This window comes from Pantherophis guttatus, chromosome 7 (genome assembly GCF_059756535.1).
Source record: "Pantherophis guttatus breed Tessera chromosome 7, ASM5975653v1, whole genome shotgun sequence".
Classification (NCBI taxonomy): Eukaryota; Metazoa; Chordata; class Lepidosauria; order Squamata; family Colubridae; genus Pantherophis; species Pantherophis guttatus.
In genome coordinates, this window is record NC_142069.1 from 8,669,792 (window position 1) to 8,687,196 (window position 17,405).

Here is a 17,405-nt window from a genome sequence, read left to right on the forward strand (position 1 = left end):
TTTAATATTTCCCAAAACATTTCATTTTTCGGGGGGGGGGCTTCCCACACCAGAGAGTATATTAAACTTGTTTCAAACTGGGGTTTGAACTTTAAAGGTAGGATTTAAAGGAGCCATCATCATGCTCAAGAAAAGACAGTCAATTTGGTCTAGTGGTTAAGGCACCAGGTTAGAGGCCAGGAGAACAGGAGTTCCAGTTCTGTGTTAGGCATGAAAGCTGCCTCGATGACTTTGGGCCAATTACTAGGAGACAGTGAGTTCTAGTCCCACCTTAGGCATGTCAGCCAATAGTAGGTTACCCCGGCCTGGTTCTAGAAAGTTCTTCAACTTCTCATCCAGCCTACAGCTCTAGGATATCCCTGTAATCTGTAGAGTCCTTGGTGTTATCTGACCTACAGATGTTTCATTACCCAACAAGATAGCATCTGAAATCTGTCTATGGCGATTCTCAGTCATCCAGGTCATGGTTGTCCCAAGTGTGATTTTTCAAAAGGCAACTGGACTTCCTTCGTTTTTCCTTGAAGACATTTCGCTTCTCATCCAAGAAGCTTCTTCAGTTCTGAAGAACTGAAGTTTATTTTGAATGAACTTCTTGAATGAGAAGCGAAATGTCTTCAAGGAGCCTGAGTGGTGCAGCAGACTAATGCTACTGTTAAAGGTAGTATTTAGCTTCCAGCTGCCTGCAATTACTGCGAGTTCAATTCTCACCAGGCTCAAGGTTGACTCAGCCTTCCATCCTTTCCAAGGTAGGTAAAATGAGGACCCGGTTTGTGGGGGCAATAAGCTGACTTTGTATAAAATATACAAAAGTATGAACGCTATTGCTTAACGCATTGTAAGCTGCCCTGAGTCTCCGGAGAAGGGCGGCATATAAATCAAAATTAAATAAATAAATAAATAAATAAAAATAAAAAATAAGGAAAAACCAAAAAAATAAAATAAAAATCCAGTTGCCCTTTGAAGAAGCATTTTTGGGATCTCTGAAGATATTACCTAGTTGGATAATGTAACATCTTCAAGAAAACCCAAGTTCAGAGAGTACCAAGAACTCCACAGTTCAACCCTGAGCTACAAATATTCTCTTCTATTGGTTGCTTACAGTGAAGATGTTACCTAGTAAGGTAATAAAACATCACAAGAAAAAAAAAAAAAACAAGCTGTCAGGCCCGAAGCCAAGAATGACACATGGTGATTCTTTCAAGCGGAAGAATTGTTTCACACCTACAGACAAATTTAACCAGAGTCTGCATCGACAATATACAGTAGTGGCCAAAATTGTGGAAACCTTTTGGGAAAAATGTATTTTTGAGGTTTGATGGCTAATAACACCACTTTTTGGGGGGGCGTTTCAAGATAATCATATTCCACTGCTGGAATGGCCTGGGAATAGACCTTAACCCACTTGAAAATCTATGGAGCCGACTAAAGAAACTTGTTAGTCAGAAGCGACCCAGCAATAAAACCCAGTTAATAGAAGCCATCATTCAATCTTGGTTTCACATTAGAACAGCTGCAGAACTAAAAGACTTGGTTCACTCCATGGGAGGACTTGGTAAGGCCGTAATTCATGCTAAAGGTTACCCAACTAAGTATTAACTGACATGGTGATAATTTTTGTAGATCTCATTTTTTTCTATGGTGATAATTTTTGTAGATCTCGTTTTTTCTATGGTGATAATTTTTGTAGATCTCATTTTTTCTATGGTGATAATTTTTGTAGATCTCGTTTTTTCTACGTGTCTCACTTTTCTTCTTCATACTGTAACTGCTGTTCTAATAGCAAATCCTTCATAAAAGTTATTGCATTACATTCTTGATTAAATTATCTTTCCATTGATATATAATTTTATGGTACTGCTCCAAAAAAAAAAAAAGTGGTGTTATTAGCTGGTTTTAGAAAATAAATTCTTTCCCAAAAGGTTTCCACAATTTTGATCACTACTGTAATCTACCTTCCCACCATGGAATCGCCTGGTAGTCTCCCTCTCCAAGTCCTAGCTAGCACATCTTATCTACTGAGCCTAGACAAGTTAAGCTTGGGGCTGCTGAAACATTTGACAAATTCTTATTTTTATTATGGAAGAAGCAATTGTTGAGATGAGGCCAACCCCACCCCCAAGTGAGATGTTGGATTGTGTCCAGTTCTAAATTGGATCCAGTGACATGGATTAGCTCTCCCTGTTTAACCTGAGCAGTGGGGAATCCTGCAGAGATCTCTCATCCTTCCATAACAGCTTTCTGAGTACCCACTGTGTAAGCTCTGTGGTCAATACGTTTAATTATGGATATGATTAAATGTCAAGAGGAGAACTTCCGACAGCCTGTTTCAGTGACGGAGTGACGTTCTTTGCACGTGGACCACAACAAGCAGTTCATGTGCAAGTTGATCAAGAAAGAAAAGCAAGTCTTTTCCTTGAAGATGTTTCACTTCTCATCCAAGAAGCTTCTTCAGTTCTGTTCTTCCGGAACTGAAGAAGCTTCTTGGTTGAGAAGCGAAATGTCTTCTAGGAAAAACGAAAGTCCACTTGCCTTTTGGAAAAAAGCACCTTTGGGACCACTGTAACCTGGATGACTGAGAATCTCCATAGAAACAACCCCTTTCCCCTTTGACATATCCCTGCTTTTCTGCTTTAAGAGCAAAATAGACTATCTAGGACAGAGGTCTTCAAACTTGGCAGCTTTAAGACTTGTGGACTTCAACTCCCAGAATTCTCCAGCCAGCATAGCTGGGAGTTGAAGTCCACAAGTCTTAAAGCTGCCAAGTTTGAAGACCTCTGATCTAGGAAGTGGGCTGGGTTTCATAACGTGGGAATGGCCAAACCCAGGTCAGAGGGAGGAACCAGTTTCACAAGAATAAGCTGGCTTGAGAGGCACCTCCTTGTAAAAATAACGAAAGATCTTCCGATGCTTTTAATTGTTTTATTGTGTAGACCACTGATGGTTAACCTTTTCCGGACCGAGTACCCAAAGCATGTGTGCACGCCAGGGTGGATTTGATTTAAATCGAGTCGATTTAAATCACTAGTAAAAAGACTTGATTTAAATCAACTCGATTTAAATCATAATTTTTAAAGAGCAACTGTCATCTCTGCTACTCCTTTGACCCGCTGTTGACTCACCGATAGTCCCAGTGTTGCAGAATATACAGCCTCCTGCTACATAACTAAGCTCCATTTCATGCTGAATAAACTAAATTATTTATGTATCTTAAATAGAAAACTATTTTACGATAGATTTTTACCCCAAAAGTTTTTTATTAAAATAAATTCAGTAAAAATCAAAAAAATCTGATTTAAATCAAAAAATTCTGATTTTTTTGATTTTTTAAAAAAAATCATTGGTTTTTATCCACCCTGGTGCACGCACAAATGCACGCGTGCGTGCCCGAACCCCAAAAATGCAATGCGTGCGTGCGCCCCGCACATGCACCCCACCCCCGTGCATGCACGTCCCCCCACATGCACCCCGCCCCTGCATGCATGCGCGTCCCGCTGCACGCACCCTGTGGCCCTGTGTATCCACGCATGCCCCCCCACACGCCCCATCCCCGTGCATGCATGGCAGAGACTCGATGACCAGCTAGCCAGCGGGAGGTGCGCACGCATGCGCGGTAGAGCTGAACATGCCCTAGGTTTGCCATCATGGTGTTAGTCAATTCTTATGTTACAAACCCACAAACGTGGTCTAACTAACACCGTCCACAAAAGAACAGTTCCTAAAGTCAAGAGGATGGTCACACATTTGAAGATGATCATGTGATTGTTGTCAACATTTTGGCTGTTTTGACCCCATCCCTGGGAGACACCTTGGGGTTAACCAGGGGTGAAATGCTCCCAGTTTGGACCGGATCGCCCGATCCGGTAGCAATCGAGGCGGGTGGTTCAGAGAACCGGTAGCAAAAATCCTTGGCCTCCCCCCACATGCCCAGCTGAGCCGCACAATCATCAGAGGCTTTTTTTTTTTTACTTTTAAGAGCATTTTTTCTACAACCTCTTCTGCCGAAAAAATGCTTTTAAAAGTAGGGGAAAAAAGCCTCTGATGATCGTGCGGTTCAACTGGGATCGTCAAAGGCTTTTAAAAGAAAAAAAAGAGCCTCTGCTGATCAGGCAACTCAGCTTGGATCGTCAGAGGCATTTAAAAGAAAAAAAGCCTCTGCCGATCAGGCAACTCAGCTTGGATCGTCAGAGCCTTTTGAAAGCATTTTTTTACAACCTCTTCGAGGTTGTAGAAAAAATGGTTTTAAAAGTAAAAAAAAATATTGGCCACGCCCACCCAGTCACATTAACCCCTCCCACCAAGCCACGCCCACAGAACCGGTAGTAACAAATTTTAGATTTGTTCTCCAATCTTTACAAATTATTGAAACTTGGTCATTAGTTTCCCTCCTGCTGCTTTGCTGTTAGGAAGCTTAAACCGATATCTCTCGTTCTTTATTTTACTCCGTCCCTGCATTCTGAGCAAGCGATTCAATTAATGAGTTTATAATATTCTTTGAATGCTTCGAGCATCCATTGAGGTAAATAGAGCATTGCTAATAAACAGGATTGCTGATTGAATCTGAGTGCCTGCAGGGCACAATTATTAACCAAAAAAAAAAAAAAACCTTCAGGGATATCTCGGTCTGTTGTTTGATGTATGTGTCTGTGAGTTAAATCAGATGGAGAAGCATCCAGAGGGGAAGGAAACACAGTTTGTTGATCTGTGTGACTCACAATACTCTATTAAAGTCAGTCATAATTTCATTTCAGAATAGTACACGTCGGGAGTTTTGTTTTCAATTTAATGAACTTTCTCTCCTCTTCCTTCTCTCCTTTTTTTTTTTTTTTTTTGCAGAACGACTGAAGGGGAAAAACGATTGAAAACTTCTGCTCGAGATTCGCGAGTGTTTCACATCGTATGAGAAAGAGACAACCTTACAAACAAAAAAAGGATATATTTTCTAAGGTGGGATGCCAAGAAACATGGTGTCAGACTACTCAGGAATGGGATATGAAATTCCTTCGGAGGTCCAGTTTGGAAACTTGGAAAAAACACATCATCCAGAGAGTGGGAAAAATTGCCCGGATCGAAAACATTCAATTTTGGTAAGTGTCTGGAGACAGAAGAATCTTTTAACTTTTATATTGTACGGCAGGGGTCCTCAAACTTTTTAAACGGGGGGCCAATTCACGGTCCCTCAGACTGTTGGGGGATCTGCTGGGTGGGCATGGCTAGGTGGTCATGTGACGGTGGGTGGGGCTAGGTGGTCGTGTGACTGGGTGGGCGTGGCCAATTTAGCAGTGCATTAAACAATAGACACGAATTAAACTTTAATTTGTTATGCTCCTGGGGGTGGAAAGCAGGTTAGTGAAGGGATGTGGCCAGGGGTGGGTGAAATCTAAAATTTTTCCCTACCGGTTCTGTGGGCGTGGCTTGGTGGGCGTGGCAGGAGAAGGATATTGCAAAATCTCCATTCCCACCCCACTCCAGGGGAAGGATACTGCAAAATCTCTATTCCCTCTCCACTCCTGGGGGAAGTATATTGCAAAATCTCCATTCCTACCCCACTCTGGGGCCAGCCAGAGGTGGTATTTGCCGGTTCTCCGAACTACTCAAAATTTCCGCTACCAGTTCTCCAAAACCTGTTAGAACCTGCTGAAATGCAGCAGGTTCTAACAGGTTCTGGAGAACCGGTAGTGGAAATTTCACCCCTGGATGTGGCTGCTTTGGGGGAGGGGAGTGAGGGACTTCTGATTGCGTGTGTGTATGTCTCTCCCTCCCTCTCCCTCTCCCTCTCCCCCCTCTCTCTCTAAGCTGGGGAGGCCAAAACCCAGGGCCTCCGCGCATCCAATTTTTGGCCTCTTTGGCCTCCAGAAGGCAGGTGTGGGCTGAGAGCAGAGGTGGGTTTCAGCAGGTTCTGACCAGTTCTGGAGAACCAGTAGTGGAAATTTCACCCCTGGATGTGGCTGCTTTGGGGGAGGGGAGTGAGGGACTTCTGATTGCGTGTGTGTATGTCTCTCCCTCCCTCTCCCTCTCCCTCTCCCCCCTCTCTCTCTAAGCTGGGGAGGCCAAAACCCAGGGCCTCCGCGCATCCAATTTTTGGCCTCTTTGGCCTCCAGAAGGCAGGTGTGGGCTGAGAGCAGAGGTGGGTTTCAGCAGGTTCTGACCAGTTCTGGAGAACCAGTAGCGGAAATTTTGAGTAGTTCAAAATAGGGCAACAAATAGCTCAAAAGAAGACAGCACTCAATTTCCTGAAGTACAGAAAGAGTGTGCAACAGCCCCAGAACCCTATTTTCTCTCCCCCTTTCCCCCTCCCAAGAAACTTTGGATGAATTCTCAAAGCCCTTCCAAATGTTGACGCTGAATTGCAAATTCCTCATGAGTTACTACATGATCAAACCGTTGCAACATGAGAAATAATGCAAAAGTAGCACAACCTGTCTCTGGCAAAGCTGACCTGGCTGGAATAACTTTTGACGTAACGTGAGATTTCACAAGGTGGAAAGGGGACTTCTGCGAGAGGAATTCTGGACACACACAAGCCATCCTTGTGATGCAACATAGGGAGGAGGTGGATTCCCAGGAGGGAGGGACTGCATTCCAGAGGAGTAAGAGGCAACTAAGCCCAGATATCATATGTGAGAGAAAGAGGGTGAAGACAACTCCTCCCTAATAGTTCCCAAAGTATAGGTGATCCTCGGCTTATTACAACCACAATTGAGTCCAAAATTTCTGTTGCTAAGCGGGACAGTTGTTAAGTGAGTTTCCTCCACCCTCATTTTACCACTTTTCTTGCCACCGTTGTTAAGCGAACCCTTGCCGTCGTTAAGTTATTAACATGGTTGCTCAGTGAAATCTGGCTTTCCCCATTGACTTCGCCTGTCAGAACTTTGTGCAAAAGGAGATCGCGTGACTCCACGACACCGCGCCCGTCATAAATATGACTCAGTTGCCAGACGTCTGAATTTTAATCGGGATGCTACAGCAGTTGTAAGAGTGGAAAACGATCATCGGTCACTTTTTTCAGCGCTGTTTGTAATTTCAAACAGACCCAAAGGAACGGTTGTAAGTCAAGGACTACCTGTATATGCTCGAGGTAGATAATAAGCTGCTTCAGTTTGGCAAGAGTCTGTCTGTAGGTGTGAAATACTAAAGACCTCAGCTTGGAAGAATCTCTATATATCATTCTTGGTTTGGGGGCCGGTAAGTCCCGGAGCGTTTGAGCAAAAACGTTTGACGTCAAAGCGGAGCTGATTTTCGCTCTGTGCATTTAATTATCAGCTTGGGCACATCGTCGTGTCTGTTTCATCCTCAAGCGTGCACCCAGAAGGGTGAGGATATCGCTTGGAGCTACACAAATTGCACCACTCTTAGATCATCCGGCTTCCTTCCTTACTCCGTGGTGCCTAATTTACCCTTCGGCTTTTGGTGATTTCGGATGACTTCATTCATTGACATGAGGAGGGCTGGGTGATGCTTCAAACTGCCTAATAAGCACGTGAGCGCTGAGCATCCAAGCTGTCTGTGGTTGCTCGGGGCTCTAGACGAGACGGGGCGACCAAAAACCAAGCACGTCATTTCGTCTGCCGTGCTACAAACTAGATTTCAAAGTTGGAACAGTCTGATCTGCAGCAGTCCGGTGTCCTGCCCGCCCGCCCCGCCCCCATCCCACTCATGGCCCATAACTATTTTCTCTAGATTATTTTACTTCTACATTTTGTGGAATCCAGACTACATTCCATCACACTTTCCGGGCTTCTCAGAAGGATTTGCTTAGTGATTGTGAGACTAGAAAGATCGATTAAGTAAGCCTTTGGCCTGATTTTGTAGAACGTTTCTTAACGTTACTTAAATAATGATCTCCTGCTAGTTTTCCCATGCATGCTGCAAGTTTTTTTTTTCCACTAGTCTATTAGATCATTCTGTTTTTTTCCCCCAAAGTAGCTATTCTCCAAAAAACTTCAATTTCCAGAAATTCTCCCCCCATCATGCCATTCTAAACATTTTGAAATCAGAAGACCACATATTGGGAAGGTGTCCAAACTGGGAGAGGTTGATTTGACCTCGTAGTAGAGATATTCCATTGGCTGCTACTGAAAGGAAACTGCAATACATTTGAATTTGTACTGTAATTTTATTTTATTTATTTATTTTTGAGATGGGAGGGGAGGGGAGGAGGCAACTTCTCTCACCTGTCTCAGTCAAATTACTGAGACAATTTATCACCAGAAATCGCTTACTTGCTGCTGAAACAGTTGTCCACAGCAACTTACTAAGTGCTGCGCACAATTATATTGTTTCCGCCCTGCCTTAAAACTCATACAAATAAAGCCCTTCACACAATTTATCCAAGCAGACATCCAAAAGAGCAACTTAATTATAGAATTACAAGACTGGATGAACCAGCTTTTTCGTCTTGGCAGGAGACCGCTTTCGTTTGGCAGGAGCTATTTGAGCCAAAGCACCCAGAAATAACCAACACATCCCAAGCAAAGGCTTAAAAGTAATTTTAAGAAGACTTCAAGAAGAAGAGGCCGATGAAGCAGCTTAGAACCTCCTCCTGTTTTGCAGAAGGATAAGGATGTTGAAGACCTAGAACTACCCAATTTCGAGAGTGGCAGCCCAGAACCACTCCTATTTTGGATGAAGGGGTAGATCTATACAATCTAAATGACACCTGTTTATTTGAAGAATGCAGATAATGCCCACAGCCCAGAACCACCCATTTTATAGAGAAATGGGGACCCTATCCCAGGGGTGAAATGCTCCCTGATCCGGTAGCGATGGCGGTGGGTGGTTCGGAGAACCGGTAACAAAAATCCCTGCGTGTCCCCCCCCCCCCATGCCCAGCTGAGCCACACGATCATCAGAGGCTTTTTTTTTTTACTTTTAAAAGCATTTTTTCTACAACCTCTTCCGACGAAAAAATGCTTTTAAAAGTTAAAAAAAAAAAAGCCTCTGATGATTACGTGGCTCAGCTGGGATCGTCAGAGGCTTTTCAAAGCAATTTTTTCTGCAACTTCTTGGCCAGAGAGGTGGTAAAAAAAAAAATGCTTTGAAAAGTCTCTGGCGATCCCAGCTGAGTTGCCTGATCGGCAGAGAGGCTTTTCAAAGCGTTAGAAAAAAATGCTTTGAAAAGAAAAAAAAAAGTTGGCCACGCCCACCCAGTCACATTACCCACCCACCCACCAAACCACGTCCACAGAACCGGTAGTAACAAATTTTACATTTCACCCCTGCCTTATCCTCAACCTAGAACCGCCCCCTATTTTGGATGAGAGAGCAGGAACGGACTGACTAGAGCTGTGATGACGAACTTATGGCACGCGTGCCTGTTTATTAGAAGGAGCAGATATGACATCACCGAACCGGTTCTCCCCCCCCCCGCCCTCCCACCCCCCCACATTCTTACCTTTTATTTGGCCCCACCCCCAATCTATTGCTGCCTCCAGAGTCCCAGCTGATGACTAGAGGGGGGAAAAAACTGTTTAAACTCTTGCCATGGGGCTTCAAAGGGCCGTCCTACAGCTGATCAGTGTTAAAAGCAAACAAATTGGATTGTAAGTGCGAGGACTTGGTTGTAAGTGCGAGGATCTTCCAGAAATGACTCTGACCAGCTAGCCACGCCCACCTAGTCACGTGACCTCCAAGCCACACCCACAAAATAAGCCACGCCCACACCCCTGAGCCAGACCCTAACAGAAATGAGCACCACTAGCATTTCCTCATCCCTTTAATTCCATTTCACTTGACTTGATTTTGCATAACACACTACATTCAAGAACAAAACCCAGTTAATGGTTTAATACGACGGCCCCGGTTCACGCAACGTGCAAAGATCACAGGTGGCTTCCCTAAGAAGTTGAATCATCAACTTTCTTTTCGCCTAGTCTGGCTTGTGTGAAAATCCAACGGTGTTGAGAAGTATCAAGTTGGCATTGGTACTACTACCGCCTCGATGAGTTCACCTTCCATGAAATTTGTCTGCTCCCTTTTTAAAGTCATCCAAGAAGATGAGCACATTGCCATCTCTAAGGATGAAATCCGCACTGTGTGAAGAATCTACCTATATATAGTTTTCTCCTCGTGTAATATAGCCTACGGGTGCTTAACATTTGCATGTATTTCTGTTCTTATCCTGACCATTTTATTTTATTATTCTGGTAATCTTTGATTTCTGGTTTTTTTTGGTTAAAAACTGTTGCTTTCATTAATAATGATTTGAAAATCATTGGAAAAGTATACCTTCTTATCTATAAAGTTAATTGGAAAAATATACAGGGGGTCCTTGACTTACGACTTACGACTTACGACTTACGATCCCGGAGGATCCCGGATCTGCAACCCTTCCGCCGTGCTCTAAAGACCCTCTTATTCCAGCAAGCCGGCCTGGCCTATTTTTTTTTCTCCCCTTTCTTTTAAATTTTAAATTGGAGTTTTAATTTGTTTTAAATTTATTGGGATTTTAAATTGTCGTGGGCTAAATTATTTAATTTGGTTTTAAATTGTTTTTAACTTCTGTATTTCTGTATTTTATCCTGGGCCTGTTCACCGCCCTGAGTCCTTCGGGAGTAGGGCGGTATACAAATTCAATAAAACCTAAACCTAAATGACCACAACTGAGCCCAAAATTTCTGTTGCGAAGTGAAACGCATGTTCAGTGAATGTTGCCCCGTTGTACCACAGTTTGTTTAAAGTGAATCAATGCAGTTCTTAAGTCGGTAACACGGTTGTTAAGTGAATCTGGCTTCCCCATTGACTTTGCAAGGTTTGCAAAAGGGGATCACATGACCCAGAGACACTGCAACCGTCATAAATGCGAACCAATTGGCAAGCATTCAGACTTTGATCATGTGACATGAGGATGCTGCAGTGGTCGTACAGGTGAAAAACAGGCATAAATCACTTTTTTTCCAGTGCTGTTCAGAGGTGGTATTCAGCCGGTTCAGACCAATTCACCCGAACCGGTAGCGGAAATCGTAGGTGGACCTGCCCACCCGCCCCGGCTCTATGCCATCCTATTTAGGCACATTTTTGATGCTGGGTGCATGCGCGAAAGGCATGTGCATGAACAAAGCACATGCGTGGAAGGCCGGGATGTGTGTGAACCAGGCGCATGCGCCAGGGGTGGGTTCTACTTACCTTTACTACTGGTTCGCATTGCGCCTGCGCGCTCTTCTGCACATGCGCAGATCACCTATGACATCCGGGTCAGTGAGCGGAGCCTCCTGCCGGTTTTACTACCGGTTCTTGTGAACCAGTCTGAACCAGGGGCAACCCACCCCTGGTGTGCGCGCACGGCGAACCAGTAGTAACATAATGTGAAACCCACTGCTGGTGCTGTTGTAACTTTGAAAGGTCACTAAATGAACCGTTGTAAGTCGAGGACTCCCTGTACCTTCTCGTATACAAAAACCTGAGTTTGCCTTTGTGGTTAAATCTTAGGACGAAGATGAACGGCTGAAAGATCTAACTCACGAAGAAAAGGATGTCCTACTGTTTTTCGAAGAAACTATTGATTCTTTGGATGATGATGTGGAGGAAGAAGGTTTGCATGACAGTGGGGTCTTCTGCAATTCTCCAAAGCTGGTGGAAGAAAACACACCTGACCATCCAGGGTCTGAAGAGCTCATAGAATTGGTCCCGTCAGCACCAGAGAACAGCACAGAACCAGGTAAAGTGAAATTATTTGCACAGGTGTGAATTTGTGTTCTGGGAACTAAAGAGGTTGTCTTCCAAGGACTAAGATTGCCCAGTTAGAGGGGTCCTGGGGCATTTTGGAACTTGGCTGTTTTCTTGCAGACTTTCATTACTCAAACTAGGTAACATCCAGTTGTGGGATTCAGCCAGTTCAGGCTGGTTCAGGCGAACCGGTAGTTAAATTGCTGGCTGGCCCCGCCTCATTTTGTGTCCATGCGCCCCATTTTGCCTCCCAGGTAAGTGCAGGGAGGCCTACTAGGGCCAAAATGGGGTGCAGGGAAGTGCGGCGCGGCCTCCCACATCCTGTTTTCGCTCCCAGGAGGCTGTAGCAGTGGTGGGTTGCTCCCGGTTCAGGCTGGTTCGGGCGAGCTGGTAGTGGTGATGATGTGACATCACCGAACCGGTTCTCTTTGACTGGGAGCTGGGCCCTCCCGCCCGCCCCCACATTAAACTTACCTTTATTTCTCGTTTTTTAGCCCAGCTGATAGGCGCGGCAGAGTGGATTGCCGCACCTCAGCTGGGCAGAAACCTAATGTGCTTGTGCGGAGCGCAAGTTCAGCGTACGTGCGAGAGAAGCGAGCACGTGCGTTGCGATCGCACGCAAAGCATGTGCATGAAGAGAACCGGTGGTAACACCAGTTGGAACCCACCACTGGGCTGTAGGGAGGCCTACTAGGCACAAAATGGTGGGCGGGGTGTTTCCCCCCTTCCCGGCGGCCCGCTTTTGCTCCCAGGAGGGTGCAGGAGGCCAAGTGCTGCCTGTCACACCCCCTAGCCATGCCCACCATGGCCACGCCCACCTAGCCGGTCATTAGGGCCATCTGGGAGCGATGCGCAGACTCTGGAGCCTCCAGAGGCGGACAGCAGAGAGGCAGAGGAACAGGAGGAGCCTGTTCCTAGTGCACGCATGCACAGAGCTGCCAGAAGGCAAGAGCAGCTAAAGTAAAAAGGACGACTCAGGAGTAAGGCCAGGAGATGATTGGCCCCTCCCATAAGGCTTAAAAGAGCAGCAATGGCTCTTGGGCTCTTTGTAGGAAAGCAACATTGCTACATTACTTTCTTGTTGGCATCTCTTGTTCCTGAACTTCGTGGGGCTTTGCCAAAGAAGACAAAGGTTGGTGATAAGACCAAAGGACTTTTTCTGAAGGACTTGTTTTGGAATTAATTTGGACTAAGCTGAGAATGAAGTAATTCTCAGCTGTTCTAATAAAATATATTTCTTTAGGACTGATTGTGTCTGGTAATAACTACTTGGGCCTAGGTCACAACACCAATAGGTTGTTTTCTTTTTCTTCCTAGCATCAGAGGAAACTTGGAAGCCAGATGAGCCAAAGCTGGAAGATGCTGAACCATCAGAGGAAGATGTCCATGTTAATCCAGCTTCTCTTCAGCCAACGTTGCCTCCACCACCCCCGTTGCCAGTGTATGAGACACATTCTGTTCAGCCTGCTGTACTGCATCCGAAGCTCCTTCACTCCATCCCCACACCGCTTCTGATTGCCGAGAAATTGTCTGAGCAGAAGGCAGAAGGCAGTTCTTCCTTGCTTCCCTCTCCAAAGGAAAGGAACCCCAACAAGAGGAGGACCCTCTCCACTTCCTCCACCCTGTGCAGTTGGGAGCAGGTCAAGACTTGTGCCCCACCTCCAACTGCTCCCAAACCCCAGAGGTTCCCGAGCAACATCAGCTTCACCAACGCCAGCGAGCGGGAATTCAGCAAAATCATCTCCAAGGCAGCCGTCAACGTTCAAGAGCGCAAGGCCCAAGTGTTGGCCAACGTCAACGCTTCCGCCTTGCTAATGAATGAGTTGGAAGAGAGACTGAAGAAGCGTGGGTTTCTGGATCCCAGCCAAAGCTTGCCTTTACGAGATTTACCTTCTGAGTCCACGGGCCACGAACCCTTGAGTAGTTTAAGCTTGGTTGAGAAAACTCTTGCTCGGGCCCACCTCATCCACCCTCTCCACGTCCTTTCCGCAAAGGAGGAGAGACCTGAACAAGGATGCGGCGCACCAAATGGTTATCAAAACATCCATGAAATCATGAAAAGGAATCCCAATTTGTTACCCACCCTGAACAAAACAATGTCTGTCAAGCTAGATGCTGATCTTGTGGATGGCAAGTCTGCCTGGTCAAGTATTTCTGGACAACCCCAACAAGACCTCATCCTTGACATGCAGAGAAAATTGAGCTCATTACCCAAATCTGCAGGTCTCCAATCCAAAGGTGTCACGGTACAATTTTCCGGCCGTGGATCAACAGAAGAAGCCCGGAGGGAGGCTCTACGAAAACTGGGACTTCTGAAAGAATAATGGCGTGAGAGGAACATCTAAAGAACATTATGTGCCCGAAGACAGATTCCAATGAAATCCATTCTATTTATCATACAGGCTAAGGAAATATTAAGTGTTTGGAACTCCACTGTTCTGTGTTGGCATTTGGGATGGATGTCCTTGACGTGAACTCACCGTGCTTATTGAAGTCTTCAAAGGCAGTTCATAAAAGCCTGTGTGAAAGTGAGAGTGTCAAGATAAATGAAGGTCAATGGGCAGTCTGTGTGTAAGACGTGTATAGGTGTCACTGGCCACGTTCGTCAGAATCCCTTGGATAAAATCTAGAAGATCCCAAGAGGACTATTAAGGAATTCTGTAAGGATAAATGTATATATCCCCACGTATCGGACAGTTCAAATTTGTAATAAACCCGCTATCTCCAATTGTCGCAAGTATTTAACACCGCACGCAGACCGCAGATCATTATTTTTTGCAGAATAGCTGGCGAGACTGTAGCAAACTTTTTCTGCTTGGTTGATAGCTTGAAAAATATCGGGCCTGCTGGATTTGACAAAAGGCCCCATTGCATTCAGTGTTCTGTTTCCTGTAGCATCCCGGTTTCTGTGCTGCTGAAAAACAGTTGTGTAAAAATGATGGGGGACCCCAATATGTCACAATTTCTGGGTTGCAATCTTGGGCGCCGCCGTTTTCTGACCTCTTAGCAGTGGTGAAATCCAAATTTTTTTTACTACCGGTTCTGTGGGTGTGGCTTGGTGGGCGTGGCGTGGCTTGGTGGGCATGGCTTGGTGGGCATGGCAGGGGAAGGATACTGCAAAATCCCCATTCCCTCCCAACTCCTGGAGGAAGGATATTGCAAAAATCTCCATTCCCACCTCACTCTGGGACCAGCCAGAGGTGGTATTTGCCGGTTCTCCGAACTGCTCAAAATTTCCACTACCGGTTCTCCAAACTGCTCAAAATTTCTGCTACCGGTTCTCCAGAACCTGTCAGAAACTGCTGGATTTCACCCCTGCCTCCTAGGCTTCAAGTTGAAGCATATGATGGCCTGCTTTTTCCTCTACCATGTCTACTACAGGATACTCTACCTGTATTAAGGTAGGATAGCCCAACCTGAGCACTTTCCAGATGTGCCTGGAGTTGAAGTCCACACATCTGGAGGTTGTCCAGATGTAGGCTCACATAAGCTCTTTAGAACTAGGTACACAGTTGTACATGGAGCCTACCAAAGAGCGAAGGAACCAGTGAAGTAAATAGTTGATACAGGTAGTCTTCGACTTACGACGGTTCATTTAGTTCACTAAAGCCCAAAATTTGTGTTCTTAAATCCAATGTTTGTTAAATGAGTTTTGCTCCATTTTACGACCTTCCCTGCCCCTGCACCGCAGTTGATAAGTTAGTAACCCGGTTGTTAAACGCATCTTGATTTCCCATTGGCTTTGTCAAAAGATCGCAAAGGGTGTTTACAGGACCGGGGAACTCTGCAGCCGTTTAAAGCCTCTTGATCACATGATCATGGGGGCGGGATGAGGCAAAGGTCATAAGTCAGTGCCGTGGTAACTTTGAACTTTGAACATTTTAAGACCACTTGTAAAGCAAAGCCAGAAGTGAAATTTGCGTGCCAATTCCCCAAGTGAAAAAACCTTTCCCGGGTTAGGCAATTCCCATTGCTTCTCCAACCCATCATCAAATCAATCTCCAAATATATGTATATATACTGTATATATATATATGTTTAATAGCCACTCTGAGGCTGGCTCACAGTTGCGTTCTTCTCATCCCAAGGCGACCTTGAAACGGTATCTTGGAGTAGCACTTTCACTGTGTAACTTTAACTTATCCCCCGAAGCACTTCCCCTCCCCCTTCCCACTCTCTCTTTCACACACATAAATATGCAAGGGTGGGATTGAAAAATTTCAGCAACCAGTTCGCTGCCCAGTTGCTGAGTGGGCGTGGCCATGGGGGCATGGCCTACTCAGCCTCCTGCACCACGGCGGGGTGGGTGGGTGTTTTTGCCCTCCCTCTGGAGGCTTTCCTTGAGCCTCCAGGAGGATGAAAACAGCCTCCCCAGGACACCAGAGCCCCTCCAGAGGCTGGAAATGGGCTCATTTCTGGACTTCCGGTTCTTCCGGTAGGCCCATTTTTTGCCCTCCCCGAGTCTCTGTGCACGCCCTGCACTTACCTGGCATCCAAAATGGGCTGCATGGAGACTCCTGGGAGAGGCGGGGTGGAGTGGGCAGGGTCATCCAGTCCTTGGAACAAGCGGTTCGGCGAACCAGATTAAAATTAACATCTGGTTCTACTGAACCGATCTGAACCAACGGAATCCCACATCTGCACAAACGGGTTCATGGCAGCCTAGTACCGAATGGCGGATGTGAGGTGGCAGTTCTGACATTATGGATCTTGAGGATGCGGCCACAGCTCTCTTACTCTAGTGAGTAGCCCTGGAAGGTAGGAAGCCCAGAAATTGCCCTGCGTGATAAGAAAGAGAGCCCTTTCTGGGGCCCAATGCCCTCCTTACCTGTCGGATCCTTTCAGCTAAAGCAGAGGTCAGCAACCTGCAGCTCTGGAGCCACGTGTGGCTCTTTCACCCCTCTGCTGAGGCTCCCTGGCACTCAAAATATGTGTCCCAACCACCAATGTGCGACACCCACCAGCACGCAATTTATGGAACTTTTCAACCCCTGGTAGGCCAACCATGGATAAATCCAAGAAAAGAAAAGTTTCAGAAGAAAAGAGAATATTTAATTCAACTACAAAGGCTAATTTTGTGGCCGCCCAAGAAATAGTGAGACACAGGAAGGGTTTTGTGGCTCCCGGTGTTTTCTTTTTGGTGGGAAACAGGTCCAAATGGCTCTTTGAGTGTTTAAGGTTGCAGACCCCTGAGCTAAGATCTATTGTAGCAACAATGCTGTGAATTCTCATTTCATCTCAAGCCCAAGTCGACGTGGTATGACGACGGCCTGCAAATCCAGAGTAAGCTAGTCATGTTGACCTCATACCGAAGCAATAGCATCGCCTGTGATTTCAATAGAATAAATATCCTTCTGTTGCCAGAACCGTCTCGTGATAATTTTTGTGGGGATGCTTGGAAAATTGCCTTTATGAAATTTCTCCCAGGGTTGCATTAGCCTTGCGAGATAGTTCAGAACAAGAAGCACATCCAAAAGGACTCACTGTATTGTAAGGTTACATTAACAGAATGCTGCAAGTGTATATCTCTTCCCCACTTCCTTTGCGTATACAGGTAGTCCTCGTCTTACGACCGCAATGGAGCCCACCATTTCCGTCGTTAAATGAGACATTTGATAAGTGAGCTTTGCCCCGTTTTTACGACCTTTCTTGTTAAAGTGATTCACTGCAGGTATTTAAATTAAATTAAATAAATAGAAGCCTTGGTAGTACAGTGGTCTAAAGCAGTGGTCCCCAACCCCCGG

The 17,405-nt window shown here is 45.6% G+C and overlaps 1 protein-coding gene across 1 annotated transcript; it reads left to right on the forward strand.

The window, feature by feature from the left end:
* Positions 1–4,815: 4,815 nt before the first annotated feature.
* Positions 4,816–17,027, forward strand: PROSER2 (proline and serine rich 2). The gene is made up of 3 exons (XM_087873657.1): positions 4,816–5,084; positions 11,425–11,653; positions 12,979–17,027. Exons 1-3 carry the CDS (start codon positions 4,950–4,952, stop codon positions 13,983–13,985), a joined length of 1,371 nt encoding a protein of 456 aa, XP_087729783.1. The 5' UTR covers positions 4,816–4,949; the 3' UTR covers positions 13,986–17,027.
* The last annotated feature ends 378 nt before the right edge of the window (positions 17,028–17,405 follow it).

Excerpts from the sequence above, each read along its gene's own strand:
- PROSER2 (XM_087873657.1), top strand. The coding sequence starts at position 4,950 with ATGCCAAGAAACATGGTGTCAGACTACTCAGGAATGGGATATGAAATT. Across the intron at positions 5,085-11,424 it reads ATCGAAAACATTCAATTTTG|GACGAAGATGAACGGCTGAA; the intron begins GTAAGTGTCTGG and ends GTTAAATCTTAG. Across the intron at positions 11,654-12,978 it reads AGAGAACAGCACAGAACCAG|CATCAGAGGAAACTTGGAAG; the intron begins GTAAAGTGAAAT and ends TTTTCTTCCTAG.